The following is a 22,572-nucleotide window of genomic DNA, read 5'->3' as shown; positions in this document are numbered from 1 at the left end:
GAGGTTGCCACTACTAGGATAACCCCTTCTCACTCTGAATGTTTGCCCCCATTACAATAAAAGCACTTATACTTGCTTTCTTTGTCAACACCGTCCCAGCGGTGTCGGCACTCAAGTTCCCAGGGCTCATATGAGGTTGTTATATAGGTTGTTATGTCATGTGAGCCCTGTGCCCAATCAGCGCAAGTGTCACTGTCCCTCTTTGGACGTATACGTAATCAAGAGGAAGTGAGAGCTGGTGGAAGCTGGAGTGAGAGTGGTTGGCTGCTCACTTGCTCTTGATACAGGAAAGATATATATCTTGGTACCGTGTTAGCCAGTAGATAGAAAAATGTTTAGAATTGAGAGTCCTCAGTGGTTGATACCTTTTAATGGCTAACTGAAAAGATGGTAACAAATTGCAAGCTTTCGAGACTACACAGGTCTCTTCATCAGGCATAGACTAATACAAATTCTGAAGAATCACATATTTATGCACAACATAGCACAGAAAAAAACAAACCATGGATAAGACAGGTGGCATGAAGCAGAATTACCATGAGTGATAAACAGTTATGTCCATATCACAACAGAGACCCCAATCAGAGGACAATAAAACATTCCTTATCTAAGAACTGGCCCAACATTTATGGGCATAACTGTTTATCACTCATGGTAATTCTGCTTCATGCCACCTGTCTAAGGCCGGCCTCACACTAGCGAGTTTTACGGACGTATGAGCGCATAAACTACGTCCGTAAAACTCGCAAAATAAACGGCACAATTATTCTCAATGGGGCTGCTCCTATTAGCCGTATATTACGGTTCAGTATTATACGGCTTTCTACGGCCGTACAAAATCGCAGCATGCTGCGTTTGTCACCGTATTGCGCAAAAAAATCGCCAATGAAAGTCTATGGGGGCGAGAAAAATACGGATTCCACACTGACCAGCAGTGTGACTTGCGAGAAATACGCAGCGGTGTTAGTGAAAAGTCGGTAATTCAATTGCCGGCTTTTCATTTCTCCTGCACAAACCCGACAGGATATGAGACATGGTTTACATACAGTAAACCATCTCATATCCCCTTTTTTTTTGCATATTCCACACTACTAATGTTAGTAGTGTGTATGTGCAAAATTTCAGCGCTGTAGCTGCTGAAATAAAGGGTTAAATGGCGGAAAAAATTGGCGTGGGCTCCCGCGCAATTTTCTCCGCCAGAATGGTAAAGCCAGTGACTGAGGGCAGATACTAATAGCCAGGAGAGGGTCCATGGTTATTGGCCCCCCCGTGGCTAAAAACATCTGCCCCCAGCCACCCCAGAAAAGGCACATCTGGAAGATGCGCCTATTCTGGCACTTGGCCACTCTCTTCCCACTCCCTGTAGCGGTGGGATATGGGGTAATGAAGGGTTAATGCCACCTTGCTATTGGAAGGTGACATTAAGCCAGATTAATAATGGAGAGGCGTCAATTATGTCACCTATCCATTATTAATCCAATAGTACGAAAGGGTTAAAAAACACACACACACATGATTTAAAAGTATTTTAATGAAATAAACACAGCGGTTGTTGTAATAATTTATTGTTCTCTCAATCCATCAGGAACACCCTCGCTTGGAAAAATAATAAACGCACAAGATACATACCTTCTGGTGAACCGTCTCGTCCCACGAAGTAATCCATCTGAAGGGGTTAACTAATATTACAGGCAGGAGCCCTGCTAAATGCAGCTGTGCTCCGTGCCTGTAATCCCCGGCGAATGAATGAAATGTAGGTCATTGACCTACATTTCCTTCAGTCGCGGTGATGCGCCCTCTGGTGGATGTCCTCATATGACCTGGAGCGTGGGAAAAAGTTCCCAGGCTGCAGTTCATGAGAACATCCACCAGAGGGCGTCTCACCGCGACTGAAGGAAATGTAGGTCAATGACCTACATTTCATTCATTCGCTGGGGATTACAGGCACGGAGCACAGCTGCATTTAGCAGGGCTCCTGCCTGTAATATTAGTTAACCCCTTCAGATGGATTACTTCGTGGGACGAGACGGTTCACCAGAAGGTATGTATCTTGTGCGTTTATTATTTTTCCAAGCGAGGGTGTTCCTGATGGATTGAGAGAACAATAAATTATTACAACAACCGCTGTGTTTATTTCATTAAAATACTTTTAAATCATGTGTGTGTGTGTTTTTTAACCCTTTCGTACTATTGGATTAATAATGGATAGGTGACATAATTGACGCCTCTCCATTATTAATCTGGCTTAATGTCACCTTCCAATAGCAAGGTGGCATTAACCCTTCATTACCCCATATCCCACCGCTACAGGGAGTGGGAAGAGAGTGGCCAAGTGCCAGAATAGGCGCATCTTCCAGATGTGCCTTTTCTGGGGTGGCTGGGGGCAGATGTTTTTAGCCACGGGGGGGCCAATAACCATGGACCCTCTCCTGGCTATTAATATCTGCCCTCAGTCACTGGCTTTACCATTCTGGCGGAGAAAATTGCGCGGGAGCCCACGCCAATTTTTTCCGCCATTTAACCCTTTATTTCAGCAGCTACAGCGCTGAAATTTTGCACATACACACTACTAACATTAGTAGTGTGGAATATGCAAAAAAAAGGGGGATATGAGATGGTTTACTGTATGTAAACCATGTCTCATATCCTGTCGGGTTTGTGCAGGAGAAATGAGAAGCCGGCAATTGAATTACCGGCTTTTAACACATATCGCGCTGAATGAAATCTAAATACAGAATATATATATATGTGTCTCAATGACATATATATATATATATATATATATATATATATATATATATATATACACTGTATATATGTTTTCCCTAACATCTGAGCACATAAATCCATTAGATGTCGGTTTTGCAAGCCTGCGCGAAAATCTCGCAGTACGGATGCCATACGGATTACATACGGAGGATGCCATGCGCAAAATACGCTGACACACCCTGACTACGGATCAATATTTTGGGAACATTTCTCCGTATTACGGCCGTAGTACGGACGTATAATACGTGGCGTATTGTCTTACGCCCAGTGTGAGGCCGGCCTTATCCATGGTTTTTTTTTTTCTGTGCTATGTTGTGCATAAATATGTGATTCTTCAGAATTTGTATTAGTCTATGCCTGATGAAGAGACCTGTGTAGTCTCGAAAGCTTGCAATTTGTTACCATCTTTTCAGTTAGCCATTAAAAGGTATCAACCATTGAGGACTCTCAATTCTAAACATTTCGCTTGCTCTTGGTTACTTATAGGCTTGAAGGCAGGAACAGTGACACCAGCGCTGATTGAGCACAAGGCTCTTGTGACGTAACAATCTCATGGTGGGTCCCCAGAAAATTATGCAGTATGAACATCTGTAGATAAATATTTATGCTATGTTCACACGATGCGGTTTTCGCTGCGGATCCGCAGCGGATTTGCAGCTGCGGATCCGCAGACGTTTTCCATGCAGGGTACAGTACAATGTTACCCTATGGAAAACGAAATCCGCTGTGCCCACTATCCTTTTTTGGCTTGAAAATCAGCGCGGATTTTCAGCGGAAAAAAAGAAGTAGCATGTCAATTCTTTCTGCGGATTCGCAGCGGGTTTCCACCAGCACCAATAGGAAAATGCATCTGGAAACCCGCAGTGGAATCCGCAGTAGAAAAAGGACTGAAAACCGCAGTGAAAACCACCGCAGGTTTGGCACTGCGGGTTTCACAAATCAGGACCTGAAAAATCCGCAGCAAAAAAAGGATCGTGTGAACAAGCCCTCAAAGTCACAAATTGAAACCTGGGCAGAGTGGGCTCTTTACATGGTTTGCCAGGTGCTGGCTCTTACTTCCACTTCAGGTGTATCATTTACATTATCTGGCTTTAGTAGTTCTGCTGCAGGTACCCACTTTATTGCTTCCGCTCACTATGCTCTTAGGGTATGTTTCCACGGTCAGGAAACGCTGCTTGTTTGACGCTGCGCAGAGCTGCAGCGTCAAACAAGCAGCGTCTAGATGTTCCAGCATAGTGGAGGGGATTTTATGAAATCCCGTCTCCACTATGCGTGGAAACCCGCACACGGCGGGCCTGCGACTCCGGACATGCTGCGCGTCTTTTCAGATCGCAGCATGTCCGTACACTTTGCGGGGATGCAGCGTCCCCGCAAAGCATATCACAGGGCCCTATGGGACAGAGCGATCATCCCGGATGTGAAGAGTTAACACATCCGGCATGATCGCGTCCCAGAAAGGGGGCGGGGCTTAGCGCCGAGCGGCTTCGCCGCCGGCCATCCTGAACGTGGAGACATAGCCTTATAGTGCTTGTGCTGCAGGTGCTCCTTTTACTGTGTGTTAAAAATTCCAGCTGCAATTCCTTCTATCCCTCAAACTTACATCCAGAAAGCTTATGGCTTTAATTTTTTTTTAACACTTCATCTCCTAGATGCCTTGGCATTTTTAGCACTTCCAGTAGTTTTTTGATGGCTGAAATGCGCAACAGAAGGCAGGAGACGAGGCATGGAAAAGAGAAAAAATGTTCTACACAGCACTTGATGCGCCACACTCATTAGCTTCCTGGAAGCCATTTAAAAAAATGAACATAAGCACACACTAAATAATCCACATACACTAAGCACACTCTAAATAAAAAAGATCTACACTAAAGGTACCGTCACACTAAGCGATGCTGCAGCGATACAGACAACGATGCCGATCGCTGCAGCGTCGCTGTTTGGTCGCTGGAGAGCTGTCACACAGACCGCTCTCCAGCGACCAACGATGCCGAGGTCCCTGGGTAACCAGGGTAAACATCGGGTTACTAAGCGCAGGGCCGCGCTTAGTAACCCGATGTTTACCCTGGTTACCAGTGTAAAATGTAAAAAAACAAACACAACATACTCACCTTCGCGTCCCCCGGCGTCCGCTTCCTGCGCTGACTGAGTGCCGGCCCTAACAGCAGAGCGGTGACGTCACCGCTGTGCTGTGCTTTCACTTTACGGCCGGCGCTCAGTCAGTGCAGGAAGCGGACGGCGGGGGACGCGAAGGTGAGTATGTACTGTTTGTTTTTTTACCTTTTACACTGGTAACCAGGGTAAACATCGGGTTACTAAGCGCGGCCCTGCGCTTAGTAACCCGATATTTACCCTGGTTACCAGTGTAAAACATCGCTGGCATCGTTGCTTTTGCTGTCAAACACAACGATACACGGCGATCTGACGACCAAATAAAGTTCTGAACTTTAATCAACGACCAGCGATATCACAGCAGGATCCTGATCGCTGCTGCGTGTCAAACACAACGATATCGCTATCCAGGACGCTGCAACGTCACGGATCGCTAGCGATATCGTTTAGTGTGACGGTACCTTAAGGCTATGTGCACACATCAGGATTATTGACGAGCGAGTGTGCTCGTTGCTCGGGTTTTCCCGAGCACGCTCGGGTGACCTCGGAGTATTTGTTAGTGTTCGGAAATTAAGTTTTCATTGCGGCAGCTGAATGATTTACATCTGTTAGCCAGCTTGATTACATGTGGGGATTCCCTAGCAACTAGGCAACCCCCACATGTACTCAGCCTGGCAAGTAGCTGTAAATCATTCAGCTGCCGTGATGAAAGTATATTCGCTCATCACTAATGGACACTTTGCAAAAATTTCCTGAACAAAACCGGACTTTTTCTGCAAGAAATCCGTTCGTTTTTTTTTTGCGGATTTTTTCAGGAGCTTCGCCAATGCAATAATATAGCAGCAAAAAATCCGCAAAATTAATGAACATGCTGCGTTTTTTTCGCTGAAAAAAATGCAACATGTGCACAAAAATTGCGCATTGCATTCTAATAATAGGATGCTTAATGTAAGCTTTTTTTTTTAGCAGTTTTATCGCATTTTTATAGCGGAAAACCTCGGAAAAAAAACGCGAAAAATCCTGAACTTCTGCACACAGCCTAAAGGATTTTACTTTGTCTCTATGTACCTACAATCTAATTCTAGTCTTCTAAGTACGATAGGTGTCTAACTCGGTCACTGTGGCGCTCTTTCTACATATAAATTGACAAATTGTTGCCTGTTACAACCATTTGGAGGAGGTTTGCACTTTGTTGTCTTGAAAGAGGATTTAATTAATTGCAGGGGTTGTGACTCCGTATGAGAAGATATACAATATGATCTGGCAATTTTTTTTGTAGTAACTGTCATGATTATGCTTGGCCAGGACATGTTGCTTTAGGGCTGTGAGACGTCTTTAAAATTATTGCACTTTATTTGATCTTGAAGAAGTCACTTACCTTTCGATTATTTCTCAGTTTTATACTAGTAATTATGAAATAGCCTGTGTTTAGTGAGTTATTCATGTACTATACTTGTATGCCATTCTCCACCTCTTTGATCTTCAATAATACACTCTCATGACTGGCTAAAGATAGGTGCCCACGATCAGGAATTGCTGCGGGTTTGACGCGTGTTTATGCTGCGTCAAACCTACAGCGGTCAGATGTTACATAGTGGATGGGGTTTCTAGAAATTCCATGTCCACTATGCGTGATTGTGCACCTGCGGATCCCCTGCAGACACTGAGGCTATGTGCACAGGCTGCGGATTACTCTGTAGATTTTTCTGGACAGATTTTGGTAAATCCGCAGGTAATCCGCACCGGGTTTTTTTTTTGCGGTTTTTGTGCGGATTTCACCTGCGGTTTTACATCTGCGGATTCCTATTATGGAGCAGGTGTAAACCGCTGCGGAATCCGCACAAAGAATTGACATGCTGCGGAATAAACAACACAGCATTTCCGCTCGTTTTTTCCGCAGCATGTGCACTGCGGATTTTGTTTTCCATAGGTTTACATGGTACTGTAAACGCATGGAAAACTGCTGCGAATCTGCAGCGGCCAATCCGCTGCAGATCGTCAGCAAAATCCGCAGCGTGTGCACATACCCTGACAAGACTGCAGCAAGTCAATTTCTTTTGTGGAGATGCTAGTCTCCCCAACAGAAATTTAATAGAATGTATTGAATGCTGTAAATCCGCATGGTTCAGTGAGCACATGCGGATTTACCTGTGTTCAATAGAAGGCAGCGTTTTGGACACAGCGAACATATGCTGCGTCCAAAACGCTGCTACTTCCGGATCGTGGGTACATAGCCTTAAGAGGTGATATACATAAATAAATACATTTATATATTTTTGTTTATTTTTTCACCATATCACCATTGCTATTTTTTTCTTGGCGTGCTTCTTTTTTGTCTGGATCTGTTTTGTTCAAAGCATATTACACCAGTACTCCGGGAATTTCGTAAGTTATGAATATACTGTATATATACATATATATATATGTGTGTGTGTGTGTATGTATATATATATATATATATATATATAATATATATATATATATTCATAACTTACTAAATTATTTATATATACAGTGTTAAAAAAATAAAGAGAACACTAAAATATCGCATCCTAGATATCGCTGAATTAATTATTCCAGTTGCAAATCTTTATTCATTACATAGTGGAATATGTTGAAAACAATATAACATAAAAATGATCAATGAAAATCAAAATTTATATACAATGTAGGTCTGGATTTGGAATTATACTCAAAATCAAAGTGTAAAATGAAATTACAGGCTGATCCAACTTCAGTGGAAATGCCTCAAAGCAAGCAAATGATGCTCAGTAGTGTGTGTGGTCTCCACGTGCCTGTATGATCTCCCTACAATGTCTGGGCATGCTCCTGATGAGGCAGCGGATGTTCTCCTGAGTGATCTCCTCCCAGACCTGGATTAAAGCATCAGTCAACTCCTGGACAGTCTGTGATGCAAAGTGGCGTTGGTGGATAGAGGGAGACATGATGTCCTAGATGTGTTCAATTGAATTCAGGTCTGTGGAATGGGCAGGCCAGCCCTTAGCATCAATGCCTTCATCATGCAGGAACTACTGACACACTACAGCCACATGAGGCCTAGCATTGTCATGCATCAGAAGGAACCCAGGGTCCATTGCACCTGTATATGGTATCACAATGGGTCGGAGTATCTCATCTCTGTACCTAATTGCAGTAAGGGTTCCTCTGGCTAGCACACGGAGGGCTTTGCAGCAGTCCAAAGAAATGCCACCATTACTGACCCACTGCCAAAGCGGTCATGCTGGAGGATGTTGAAGGCAGTAGAACGTTCCCCATGGTGTCTCACGTCTGTCACGTGCATAGTGTGAACCTGCTCTCATCCGTGAACAGCACAGGGTGCCAATGTCGAATCTGCTAATCTTGGTGTTCACTGGCCAGTGCCAATCACCCTGCACTGTGTTGGACTGTAAGCACAACACCCACTTGTGGACGTCAGGCCCTCTTACCATCCTCATTGAGTCTGTTTATGACAGTTTGAGCAGAAACATGGATGCTAGTGGCCTGCTGAAGGTCATTTTGCAGGGCTCTGTTGCTGCTCCTCCTGTTCCTGCACAAAGGAGGAGATAGAGGTCCTAATGCTGGGTTGGTGCGGTCCTGCCCCTTCCATGTTTCCTGGTGTACTGGCCTGTCTCCTGATGTCTACTCCATGCTCTGGACACTGTGCTGACAGAGACAGCTACCCTTCTTCCCCAGCTTGCATTTATGGGCCATCCTGGATGAGCTGCACTATGTGAGCAACTTCTATGGGTTGTACTGTAGACACTGCCTCATGATACTGTACCTCTAGGGATGAGAGCAATGACAAAATGTAAAAGTGACCAAAACAACAGCCAAAAAGGATGAGAACAGAGAATTGGTCTGTAGTCACCACCTGCAGAACCACTCCTTTATAGGGGTTTCTTTGCTAACTGCCTATCATTTCTACCTGTTGTCTTTTCCATTTGCACAACAGCAGGAGAAATTCATTCACTATCGGTGTTGCTTCATAACTGGACAGGTTGATTTCACAGAAGTGTGATTGACTTGTAGTTACCGTACATTATGTTGTTCAAGTGTTCCCATTATTTTTTTTGAGCAGTGCATGTATCTTAAAGGGAATCTGTCTATAGGATCATCTTTCTAAAGCCATCTATATGGGCATGTAGGTAATGGAAAATGTAATTAAATGATACATTGATTTTACCCTTCGCCACGACAGCACCCCACATGAGAGAGAGGGATCCGCCCCATAGGAACAGGAAACCTACAGAATAAAAGGAGGCGGTCCCCTCTCCTCCTCAGTTTAGGTTTCCTGTTCCTACAGGGACCCAGCTTACCTACAGATGAGGAGGATCCCTGGGCCATGCACCCGCCTGCGTCGGTCTCTGTGGGAACGGCAGGGGCTGCGGTTCCAGAAGCAGCGGCGGGGGAGCCCCTGCTTGCAGCCTCCCCCCTCGTCTGGCCAAACATCCACGGTCCGGGTCCGGTCACCGTGGGTCCGCCCGGCACCGTGAGGACGCGCGCGCTGCTGCGGCCGGCTTAATATCCCCAGCCGCCGCATGGTGAGTGAGAGCGGCGCGTCTAACCCGGAAGTCGCTGGAGCACTTCCGGGTTGGTCCGGGGAGGCAGGAGAATGGGCGGCAAATTTAAAAAGGCAGCGCTAGCGTCGGGCCGGTGTGTGTAAGATGGCTTCACCGGCCGACGATGCGCACTTGCCCGCAGTGCAACAGCGTTCTCCCAGCAAGGAGAGAAGCGCTAGGAGCAGCACAAAGAGTTGTGGTCGACCTCCAGAGAAGGGTTCTACCACCAAACGAAATCCGCCTCCAGAACCGGTACCTGTCAGCTTCACTGGGTGAGTTTTTGAAAGAGTCTCTACCTATATGCTGATATATGTTCCTCCTGTATCTTTCCTAGACTAAGAAAAGGACACACAAATCCAAGCACAAGGAATGTGCTTTATGTACGCAGCCCCTCCCGGATGATTATGTTAAAAAACTGTGTTCGGAGTGTATCATGCAAACCTTACGGCAGGAAAACATAATGACTCCATCAGATGTCAGAGCTATAATCCGGGAAGAAATGCAGGGGTTGGCGCAGACTAGTACCACCAGTACCCGTCAGCTTAGTAGGTCCAAATCTCCGGTCAGTTCACAGTCAGAGGACGTATGTATATCCTCAGGCGAAGCGGAATCCCAGCCGAGCTCATCCGAGGCTGAAGGGGGACTTTGTCTTCCCAACAGCAGTGTGGACAATTTAATAAAATCCGTCAGAAGCACGATGGGGTGCTCAGATGAGAAAGAAAGTAAATCGGCTCAGGACATCATGTTCGCGGGGTTAGGACAGAGGAAACGTAGGTCCTTCCCCGTCATAAAAGCTATTAAAGAAATAGTAAAAAAAGAGTGGGATAAGCAAAATAGAGGTTTTCTACCATCATCCTCTAAAAGACGCTATCCCTTCAGCGACGAGGAGTTAAATACCTGGTCGAAGGTGCCGAAAGTGGATGCCGCTGTAGCCTCCACAACCAAACAGTCGGTCCTACCGGTGGAGGATTCAGGAGTCCTGACAGACCCGCTGGACCGTAAAGCGGAAGCTTTACTAAAAAGGTCATGGGAAGCCAACACGGGGGCGTTCAGGCCCGCCATATCTAGCACCTGCACTGCGAGGTCACTACTAGTGTGGATGGAGCAACTGGAGGAACAGATTAGAGGTAGAACTTCGAGAGAGTCAATCCTGCCGAAATTCCCTCTAATCAAGGAAGCAGTAGCATTCCTGGCTGATGCCTCTGTGGATTCGCTACGCCTAGCAGCCAGGTCAGCCGGCCTAGTGAACACAGCCCGGCGAGCACTCTGGCTAAAGAACTGGAAAGGGGACGCACAGGCCAAAGCAAAACTTTGTGCGATCCCCTGCCAGGGTGAGTTTCTTTTCGGAAAAACGCTGGATGAGCTCCTGAGTAAAGCAGGAGAAAGGAAAAAAGGCTTCCCTAACCAGTATCTTCCATCCTACAGGAGAGCCTTCAAAAGACGTCCCTTTACCAGGAACAAGCCGTTCGAACAAAGGGAGCGATGGGAGTCAAAGGACCCGAAGCAAAAAGGTGCCTTTTTTAGCGGGTCCCATAACCCGAAACGTAAATACCGCTAACCAGGAGGTAGGCGGCAGATTAAAATTCTTCCTCCCCAGATGGGAACAAATAACATCCAGCCAGTGGATTCTGGACATTGTACAATACGGCCTAAAATTGGATTTTGACCGAATCCCTTGGGATTCCTTTATAGTAACATCTCCAAAAGGTCAAGACCAACAAAGGGCTCTGGAATCAGAGATCCTATCTCTTCTGTCTAAAAACGTCCTGATAGAAGTTCCCCAGGATCAAGAAGGGAAGGGGTTCTATTCCCCTTTATTCTTGATCAATAAGCCTGATGGTTCATTTAGAACCATCATAAACCTCAAGAGATTAAACGCCTTCCTGCGTAATCATACCTTCAAAATGGAATCCATTAGTTCAACCATAAAACTCTTGTTTCCTAGGTGTGTCATGGCCGGAATAGACTTAAAGGATGCCTATTATCATCTTCCCATACATGCCGAACATCAAAAGTATCTAAGGGTAGCAATCATCCTGGAAGGACAGGTTCGTCACTTTCAGTATGTTGCAATGCCATTTGGGCTTTCTATGGCTCCCCGCGTCTTCACTAAGGTGATATTAGAAGTGATGGCTCATCTACGTCAACGAGATACCTTGATAATACCCTACCTAGATGACTTTCTAGTGGTGGGAAACTCTATACTCCAGTGTAAAACCCGTCTATCTAATACGATCTCGTCCCTACAGGAGTTAGGTTGGATCGTCAACTTCGAGAAATCCCGGCTGGATCCAGAAACCGTCCAGACATTTCTAGGAATCCAGCTAGACTCCGTAAGTCAGAGATGCTTCCTCCCCCAGGCAAAGAAACTGACTATACAATCAAGGGTATCAGACGCAATACGCAACCCCTACATGACACTAAGGAAGGGCATGTCTTTGCTGGGGTCATTATCATCATGTATCCCTGCTGTACCATGGGCACAATTTCATACTCGTCAATTACAGTATGAGGTATTGTCGGCTCAGGGAAAAGACGGACATCTAGAAAGCAGAATATCTCTTTCCAAAGATGTCTTAGAATCACTATCCTGGTGGCTAGACATGGACCACCTCTCAGAGGGTGTGCCATGGATAATAGACCCGTCTAAAATAATTACCACCGACGCCAGCCCTATTGGGTGGGGAGCACATATGAAAGACAGTCTGGCCCAAGATACTTGGGACCAGGCAGAATTGTCATGTTCCTCCAATTGGAAGGAGCTAAAAGCGGTAGAATATGCCTTAAATCACTTTCTTCCGCAGATTCAAGGAGCAAATGTAAGAATTTACTCGGACAATTCCACCACAGTGGCATATGTGAACCGTCAAGGTGGTACAAGGTCAGGAAGTCTAATGACCATAGCTGCAGACATCTTCCAGCTGGCAGAGACTCATCTAACATCCCTAACAGCCCTGCACATCAGAGGTGTAGAGAACATCAGGGCAGACTACCTCAGCCGAAACGAGTTACGTCAAGGGGAATGGACCTTAAACAGATCCATATTCAGTATGATAACAGAATCATGGGGGATACCACAAATCGACCTATTTGCCACAAGAGACAACCGGCAAGTAAGAAGGTTCGCTTCCCTGAACGCCATGGATCACCCAGATATGTTGGACTCTCTCCACCATCCTTGGAGGTTCCAGCTGGCATACGCCTTTCCTCCGATGTCTCTGATTCCACTAGTGATCAGAAAAATCAGGAGGGAACAAGCAAGAGTGATCCTCATTGCACCATTCTGGCCGAAAAGACCATGGTTCTCTTGTCTCCAGACCATGTGCCTATGCGATCCATGGATTCTCCCATCAGACAAGAAACTGCTGTCCCACGGCCCCTTTTTCCACCCGCAAGTGAAAGGTCTTCACTTGACGGCGTGGAATTTGAGAGGCAACTACTAAGATCAAGAGGGTTCTCAGCAGAACTAGTAAACACCCTCTTATTGAGCAGGAAAAGATCTACCACCCTGATATATAGTAGGGTATGGAATAAATTCTTAGACTTTTACACGGTACCGTTCACTAAGCAAGTTCCAGTCACACCTATTCTAGAGTTCTTGCAAAAAGGCCGAGAGTTGGGGTTATCTGTAAATACCTTAAGAGTTCAGGTCTCAGCATTGGGAGCCCTATATGGATGCAATATAGCAGCTAATAGGTGGATCTCCAGATTCATAAAATCTTGTGAACGTAGTAAACCGGTCCATATTCCCCGTCTACCTCCGTGGGATTTAAATCTAGTGCTAGAAGCCTTAACCAGCTCCCCATTTGAGCCACTAGATTCAATACCTTTAAAAGTCCTGACATATAAAGTAGCCCTCTTGGTAGCCCTAACCTCAGCTAGACGGGTTAGCGACATCCAGGCCCTATCAGTAGACCCACCTTTCTTACTGATATTCCATGATCGGATAGTCCTAAAACCAGACCCCTCATACCTCCCTAAGGTAGCGTCCACCTACCACAGGTCCCAAGAGATATTTCTCCCTTCCTTTTTTGATTCACCTGTAACTCCAGAACAGCATAAATTCCACACCTTAGATGTCAGAAGAGCCATCCTGACCTATATAGAAAGGTGTCAGACATGGAGGGAGAGTAGGGCTCTGTTTATCTCCTTTCAGGGCCACAAGAAAGGACATGGGGTCACGAGAGCTACCATATCTCGATGGATCAGAGATGCTATCTGCTTGGCCTATACGTCAAAAGGCGAGATTCCTCCAGTGGGTATTAAAGCGCATTCAACACGAGCCATGGCTTCCTCCTGGGCGGAACAAGCGGATGTACCGATCCATTTAATATGTAAGGCCGCAACTTGGTCTACACCTTCTACCTTTTACAACCATTATAGACTTGATCTATCTGCATCTTCTGATCTGACCTTTGGGAGAGCTGTTCTTAATACAGTAATCCCACCCAAATAATGAATCTCTGAAAATCTCTCATGTGGGGTGCTGTCGTGGCGAAGGGTAAAAAGCCGGATTACTCACCGGTAATGCTCTTTTAATGAGTCCACGACAGCACCCATTTACTACCCTCCCTAAGTTATGCACAGCTCTTCCTTTTAAATTCACAAATAATGGTTGTATAGAGTTTAAGATATTTTGCTGAATAAGAATTAATACTAAAGCTTTTGCGGTTCCCTTTTTGTACTCTGTAAACTAAACTGAGGAGGAGAGGGGACCGCCTCCTTTTATTCTGTAGGTTTCCTGTTCCTATGGGGCGGATCCCTCTCTCTCATGTGGGGTGCTGTCGTGGACTCATTAAAAGAGCATTACCGGTGAGTAATCCGGCTTATCTGCAATGCGTTATCTCATTTCAGAGAAAGCCAAATTTTCTTAATATGTAAATTAGCCGTTAAGATCTATGGGCCAGACACAGACCTCCTTGAGAACTTGCCTCCAGAACTTATTTTAAATGAAAGAATGCCTTACCAGTGTGAGACATGTAATAACTGACAGTCTGCTCTCCTGATCTACATGTGTCACACTGGTAACACCCCCTTTCATTTAACTCTTTACCGACTTCTACCTTACATGTACGGCATAAGTCGGTAGTGGGTGTTTGGAGCAGGCTAACGGGGTAAGTCTGATTCATACCCAGCAGTTAGTAGTTGTGATACACAGCAAGGTCCTTCCTCTAACAGCTGCAGTCTCTGACAGCTGCATTAACCGCACAGGTATGGAGGTGCATTATTCTATGCCGAATTCGTAAAGCACCGATGGGTTGCTCTGACAGCTGTGGGCCTGTTGAAGATCTCCATGCCTGTAATCACGGAGATTGAAACCCAGCCTGTGGCCAGGCTTGAAAGGATACTTTGACTTTTACTATATGCAACAGGTCTGTATATATCAGCTGTCATGTGCCCCGACAGGTGCGGTCTCTGCGCCAGAGCCCACACCCAACGGGTAGTCCGACATTGGTGTACTATTACGCCCGATGTCAGAAAGGGGTTAAAACAGCATAAAACGTAATACCAAGTAGTACCTCCAGTCTTAATGAAGGTCTCGCATGGGTATGATGTGCCAAATTCTTAAAGAGACGTACGCCACTCAATGAATTCCATGCATCTTCTCTGTGGCGTGTGCCTCCCCAGAAATGCTACTCCAGTCAGGGACTGAAGTAGAATTTTTGGCACAAGAAATGTTGGTATTTTTGCTGAATTTGACAGGTGGGCATAACCACGTCCTGTTTTGACCTGGCTCCTCCCTAGCTTCACCCTTTTTGGCAGAGCTGCTTGGAGCCACTGTGAAAGCTTAAGTCACAAAAGGTTTGCACAATATTTTTCCATTATTCAGAGTGTTTTATGTCAGATTCATTAGCCCCTTAATGAACACCAATACGTCTTTTTACTGACCTCAGATATCAGACAATAGCATCCCCTGACTGGTGAAAATGCATCAGCTGTCAACCGTCCACTATAGCTGACACCTTGCTGTATCAAACTTGATTGGTGTTGGCACCAACCATGGCTTTTTAGCCCCTTAGATACTGCTGTCAATAGTGACTATGACCAGAGTGTGGGCTCTCCATCCTTAATCACATTGGCATATTGAGATCTTGACCATGTGGTCCTGATGTTTGCGATGGCAATTCATGGCCAAATAACGACCTTAGTCTGCCGGCTAAAGTAACCTGTTAAGAAGTTAGCAACATTTAGGTGGTAAAAATAACGTTTTTCTTTCCTAACATGCTACACTGTGTTAATTCCTAAAAAGCACCCGAATGATTAATAAATTACTTGACAGCAGTTTTGAATACCTTGAGCTGTGTGGTTTTTGAAAGTGTCTCACTTTTGGGGATTTTATAACATACAGGTTCACCAAAGTCACTTCAAAACTAAATAGGTCCCCAAAAAATGAAGTTTTGTAAATTTCCTTGAAAAAATTAAAAATTGCTGCTACAGTTTTAAACCTTCTAGCATCCTAACAAATTAAACGGATATTTTAAAAATGGTGCTGATGTAAAGCAGACATGAGGGAAATGTTATTTAATGACTATTTTATGTGGTATGACTGTCTGGATTAAAGGGATATTCATTAACAGTTTGAAAATTGTAATTTTTGGAATTATTTGAAATTTCTGATATTTTTATAAATAAACTCAGAAAATATCAACATAAATTTACTATGACACTGTTCAGATTTGATTAATATGGCCCGGTCACTAAGGGTTAAAGAGAACCTGTCAGCAGAATTTGGCAATTTTTTCTTTCCAAAATAATCTTTACTAATTTTCCATATGGTTATACATATATAGAATCTAAACATAGTTATACAACACCTCCAAAGGTATCAGTTTAATCATAATAATATATATAATTCTCTTTAAGAAGGTGTTTTAAGCTGTTCCATCAATATTTCAAGTATGAAAGGCTTTGCCATTGATGAATTATAAAAAGTACTATGGTATAAATTTTCAAAGGTTGTAATAAATATTTGCATTATTTGTGTTGCATTACATTGACATGTATGTAACAAATAGAAAATGTTAATGGAAAGAAAAATTACGCAAAAGTTCCTGTGCTAACCAGATGTGTTTATATGTTTTTCAGAATCATTTTGTTAGGACTAGTACCAATGGCAGTCTCCTCCAGCGCCTCTTTTACTGCCATTCCTAACCCGAAGTTTAAAAGAAGTAACCGACGCCTGGCAGTGCCCATATTTGAGGGCACAGATACTGCAGATGCATCAACTTTGGGTCATTTCAGAGTCTTGCCTATAGAGATTTTTCACATGTTATTACAGTATCTATCAGGTGACTAATATACTGATACAAAAATGTAATATTTAATGTTTAGTTATACCATTTCTTGCCTCTGAATTTCAAAAATATTGTCTGGGGTCTCTGTGATTTTTTTTTTATTAAAGAATAACCGTCATTTTAATTTTTACTTAATAAATTAATAGTACATGTGAAAATAAGCAACACTGTAATATATCTTATCAGAGAAATCTGCTTTCTTCTCCTCTTGGACTGATCTTTCTTTTCAGCATTCCAATTCACGGTGAAATCTGTTTTAATTGAAGACAGATTTTTACATTACTGAGATAGGAGATGGCAGTCGCTAGTAATAAGATTCTATCAAATACAAGGGCTAGCATACCTGTTAATATAAGTGTAATATGTAGGTACACATATACACTGTGGTCGCTAACAGACAAATATAACCTAGAAAGTAAACAATTGGGTGATTCCTCAAGACCTCCAATTCTCTCAACGGTCTTGATGAAGCGGCGTTTTGGACCAGACGTTCCTAATTAATTAACAGGTGCACACCTCTTAATGAATCAGACTCTGCTGGAGTAAGATTTGTGGGGTATCAAACACTGCCACTTGTCATGAATTTGATGAGTGGGGGTTTCTCTGCCCCAAGTCCGTCCACTTTGTTGGAGCTGGGGTGAGAATGGCGTGAATATGCCAGAAGTTTCAGCTTTTGGCACAAATAAATTGTGACTTTTCAGCGCTTTTTCTGTCAAAATTTTGGCAAAAAACCTTTGATATTTCGTCCCTTATGTGTAGAAATTGTGAAGTACCAGTAAGTAAAAAATGTAAAAAAAACATGAGCTACATAGTTGACAATTATTGATGTAAAAAAACGTAAAAGCGATCCCACCTCTACAAAGCGTACCCAATCAGGATGGTCCCTATCTCTAGTACATCGCTATGTACCAGCAGGCCTCAAAATAGACTGGTGCAGAGTTGGACTTGTGCCTGGCTGTGTTTAACACCTGCCTATGGAAAGCTGATATTAGGTGTTCTGTCTCCACATAAGGCGAATGGAGGTACAGCTGACTGATGAGGTGGATGCTGTGAGATGTTCCTACCTCCGTATCCAAAATGAGGAGCAGACAGAACCAGTGCAAACTCAAGCATCCATAGACTCAAATTTAGAACCACAGTGTGTGTACAATTAAAGACTTGGTTTATTGAAACCGAATACAGAAATAATACTTGTCAGCACAATGCTGTAACTTTCTCTGTAGCCAATGATGTTGATTTCTGCTGGTCAGAAATTGATAACTTCGCAAGACCAGCACAAGTGGTCTCTGTCTCACAACAACTGGGGCTATAAAATGGCTGCCTAGAGCAAGTGACCCACCAACTGGCATGAGGAGCCACGCCCAGTTTGAACTAACTTAATTGGAACAAACAAGAGCGGTAAACAAATACCAGCAGATGGCAGCTCAGCAAGATAATACATTTAGCAGGTAACAAAAAAATGCAGAACTAATTTTCTAAGACTTGCAAACCGAACAGCTGAATAGTAATTATATCTGGGGAACAGAATATTAGGTGCACAGCCCAAGGGGGCGGCCACATGCCATAATGTACTGAATACGATAAATGGACGCAAACTGCAGTAAATGAATAAAAAGTAACATGTAAGAACATAGGTGTGAGACCCGCAGATCCACGACAACGAACCTCCCAAGGGTGAGCTGACCAGGTAGACCACCCCCTGTACAGGGAGCATTAGGGGCAGACCCAAGGGAGACTATTGCCACAGAAGCTGGAACCCGGAGACAGGTAGGAGGTACAAAATAGAGAAGCTGGGCGTAGGACGGACAGAGCGGGGTAAGAAGAAGTACAGTTTGGTAAGAGCTGAGTACAGGCTAGACCAAAGGAGCACTGGGAAGGGGAAGACACAAAGGAAGCAGGACAGGACTGAGACACCAGACTAACAGAGTACGGAGCGGACACTGGGAAGGCTGGACTGGACGAGGAGACAAGGAAGCCTGGGAAAGGCAGAGAAGCTGAACTGGCTGGACAGAGCGGAGACTCAGAACAGGCAGTGCAAAGACAAAGGTGGACCTGAGTCACAGAAGCACAAATGACAGACAGGCAAGGAGCAGAGGAAGGAATCGCCTTAAATACATGGAGTGCTGAAGGACTTCCGGGTCATGGTCCTCCAGGATCACAGAGAGGAGATACAGTGCACCTGTAAATCAGAAAGAGGAAGTGCTGGAGTGGGCAGTGCGCATGCACACCCGGCGAGAACCAGGGAGCGGAGAAGAATGAAGGAGAGGACGCGTGCCTGCAGGAGGAGCGCTCCGCAGCGGGTAAGTATGAGCGAGGGGAGTGGCGGTGATCCCGGCAGCAGGCACGACCGCAGAAGGAGTGGCCGTGACAATAGGGCACTTAGTTGACATTTTTCCTGGACTGCTCATTGATTTTAAAATGTCTCAATTCCCAAGTAAATCTGTATTCAGTGAAGAGGGATTGTTACATTACTGAGATAGGAGATGGCAGTTGCTACTGAATAGATTTTATATAGAAGGGAAAGGGAGGAGTTCTGCCTCTCCCCTTTACATAGAACCTTATCAGCAACTGCCATCTGCAATCTCAGTAATGTAACAATCTGTCTTCACTGAGTACAGGTTTTAGCCAGGAATTGAGAATTTTGAAAATCAATAATCAATGCTGGTGGAGAAAGAAGCAGATTTCTCTGATAAGATATATTAAACAGTTTCTTACATTCATGTGCACTATTGATTTATGAAATAAAAATTAAAATGACGGTTATGCTTTACCTGGGGGGATGGGGTCTTCATTCTTGCTGCTATGGAGACCTGCAGTGTCATGTACATTTCTGCCTAATTTCTATTTGCACACATTAAAAACTTATCATCAGCTTCACAGCAAGAATTTCCCTGGAAATATGATGTTAGCCGTAGTGAAAGTAATTTAAGCCTGTCTTCTTTTTAAATGTCTGGATAAAAATAGGGCCTGGGGTGCATTTGCCATCTTGTCTAGCCAAGCCTTATCTTGAGACTTGTGCTGAGCTATTTGAAAGATTCACCTCGTTGTACATACCAATATCAATAATGATTGTTCATTGCTATATCCAATATTACATTGAAGCTCCCCTTTAAATAAAGAACAACAACCTGAAAACGTCTTCAGGTTAAGTTACTTTTAGCTGACCTAAACAAATAATAAGCCAAGTTTTTGGAACTGAAGTACTACTTCCTATAAAACAAATACTTGTTTGTCTCTTGCAGGCAATTATTCCAACCACAATCTAAAACTGGCAATTTCCTTGCTATTTAGGTAGCTTATCAAAGATATAAATAGGCATGCTTATTCAAGAGTCATTGAACCAAATGAAATCCATATATCTGCACACAACATATTTTTCTGTAGGATTCCGGCTGGAATATGCCTGCAAAAACCACTTACCGTAAATATGTCAGAATGAATGAACATGTGTACAGTTGTGTCAAAATGACTTACTGTGGATATGTTCTTTTTTTTTGCCACTTTTTTAACCGCTCCACACTTCGAGAGTAGTGATAATTAATCAGCCAAAAGAAGTGACAGGTCCATTCTTCAGGCGGCTTCCTACAGTACTTCAAAAATGACACGGGGGTGCCGGCATCTAAAATACACTGTGCACACATACCTTAAGTGTGTTCTATTGTATTCTGCTTAAGGGCTCTTTCACAAGTCAGTTTGTCCAGTACGCGTGGTAACAATTTTCACATGTACTGAATTACACTTACACACGTAGACCCATTCAAGTGAATGGGTCTGTGCACATGTCAATGTGTTTCCACGGACTGTGTTTCTGTGGGCAAGATACGCTGACATGTCTGTTTTTAACAGCAGCACTGGCCGCAAAATGTCCCGCACACGTGCACACTGATGACACCCGGATGACATCCATGCGTCATCAGTGTGACACATACCAGCGCCTGGGAAGCAGTAGTACTGTTTGGCTGTTCCCTGGCGCCTGGTGCTTAAGACAGCTCTCATCATTCTCCCCTCCTCACGCTGGTGGCGTTGGATAAAGGGACCCATCCTGGCAGCAGGGGGTGCGTATTGGCCCTTTACTGCGTCGGCGTCGGCTGGCGCCGAAAAATTCAGTCCCCCGCTTCAGCCTTCACTAGGCCACAACCCCAAACCCCACCCTCTCTATGACACACTGTGGAGGCTACACACCTTTCTGGCGCTTCTCGCACAGAATGAGAAGCGCCTCTGATATTCTCGGCAGCCATCTTGCTCCCCCCATGACCGCCTCACGAACTGGCATCCGGAAGCGGCTGCTGCATAGGACCCGGCGGCATATAGCAGACTCAGGTTCTGGGTAAGGAGGCGCTGCACCCTCCCCCCGCACCCTCCCCCACTTTGTACCTCCGGCAGAGAAATGAAGCTAGGGCAAAAACTATATTTCTGCCTCAGTGACGGCTCCTCTTTAGCTGTTTTTTATGCAGAGATCTCTGTGTAACTGCAGGGGTGCCGCCATGTAAACTCTTGCCGCACCAGTCATGTGTAGTATAGTACTGTAACTGATGTTAATGGGGCTATCCAAACTGCAGTCACTTGTAATACTGTTCTGCCTACTGTGGTTAGTGTACTCCCTGGTCTTAAAGGCACATGACCAGTCTAGAGTCCCCAATTACAGTCTTCTTCACTGCAATATGCTTGGACTTTTCTCGACCTCGAGAGCGTTTTCTTTGATTTATGGAGGCCATATTGGACTCAGGTGACGGGCAAGCAGCTCTGGAGGCACCCAGGTCCCACAAGCCACCATACTATAGTGTACATCGTTTTTTCCCCGCATAGGAAAATGACTGTTCTCAGGGGCACAGGACCTGGTTAAGTGTTGCACTGCCACAATACCCACAGGCTCCCCTTTTTTAGACAATGTGCTCTGCTGCACAACTTTGCAGAGCTGCGCTGCCTTAGAGCTGAGCTGGTATCTAGCATTCCTTGCAGGGTAAGCAAGCGCGGCCTGCGACCCCTAATACGCCCAGGAGCCCTCCACCATCACCGAGCCCAGTGTACTTAGTTCTAAGTGGGCTTCATCACTGTCGCAATTCATGGCTTCTCTGGCCAAAGCGTCCCTCTGTAATTCGGGCAGCTCCCATGACTGAGGTAGATGGATCCTCCCCTTACAAGGGAGCTGTCAGCTATCAGGGGCCGCAAGCAGTCGAGAAATGTGCAGGCATCTAGAAAATGGATCCGTAGTGCATCTACCAAGCTATCAAGTGCCTTGGTATCTGCGAGCACCGCTTCTCACTCTCTCTCACCAGAGGTGTGTAGCGAACATGATTCTCAGTATGATTCAGGGGTTTACTGGATCTGGTCTTGCCAGTGATCCGGAAAATGGTGGATTCACTTATTGAGGCCGTCAACCAACCTCTGTAGGTTGACGAGGACTCCGGTTCTGCTCCAGATCTCGCAGTGCCCTTCAAAATGACTAAACTCCCTCCAAAACATCTAAACTCCTTCAGAACATTTGTCATTCACCCGGACCAGGAGCGTCCGGATAAGCGATTCACTTGGGAAGCCAGCGCGGTATTATTTTCAGCCAACAGGCGAGCATGAGAGTGTCGTCTCCATGTATCTTCCCCCGCAACATGGGATGCCATGTCGGGTCTGGTTTTCAGACCAAAAATCCTTTTTCATTTCAATCCTTTTCATGTTTCATCTTTTTCATCAGATGATGAAAAATGATGATCTCCCCAAACCAACAACAAGCGAGTACGCGGATTGTCGCCTCCGTGTATCCTCTCCTGCGACGTGGGATGCCATGCCGGAGTGGATTTTTAGGGGCGACGGGTCCCTTTAAAGGCACTAATCTCCCCACACCACCA

The 22,572-nt window shown here is 44.9% G+C and overlaps 1 protein-coding gene across 6 annotated transcripts in view; it reads left to right on the top strand.

The window, feature by feature from the left end:
* The window catches only part of FBXO47 (F-box protein 47), a 294,585-nt gene that overhangs the window by 2,352 nt on the left and 269,661 nt on the right, over nt 1–22,572 (top strand). For 5 of the 6 annotated variants that reach the window (XR_013213411.1, XM_077252314.1, XM_077252313.1 and 2 more), the window contains exon 2: nt 16,524–16,726. The exons of the other annotated variant lie outside the window; for it this stretch is intronic. Coding sequence is in view for 4 of the 5 variants with exons in the window: in XM_077252313.1 (XP_077108428.1) it covers nt 16,524–16,726 (203 nt within the window). In the remaining variant the exon portion in view is untranslated. The remainder of the gene's footprint in view (nt 1–16,523; nt 16,727–22,572) is intronic. 6 annotated transcript variants of the gene reach the window in all.

This window comes from Ranitomeya variabilis, chromosome 4, assembly GCF_051348905.1.
Source record: "Ranitomeya variabilis isolate aRanVar5 chromosome 4, aRanVar5.hap1, whole genome shotgun sequence".
In the NCBI taxonomy this organism is placed as follows: Eukaryota; Metazoa; Chordata; class Amphibia; order Anura; family Dendrobatidae; genus Ranitomeya; species Ranitomeya variabilis.
The sequence above is the reverse complement of the archived record's forward strand: the minus strand, read 5'-3'. Positions and strand labels throughout refer to the sequence as shown.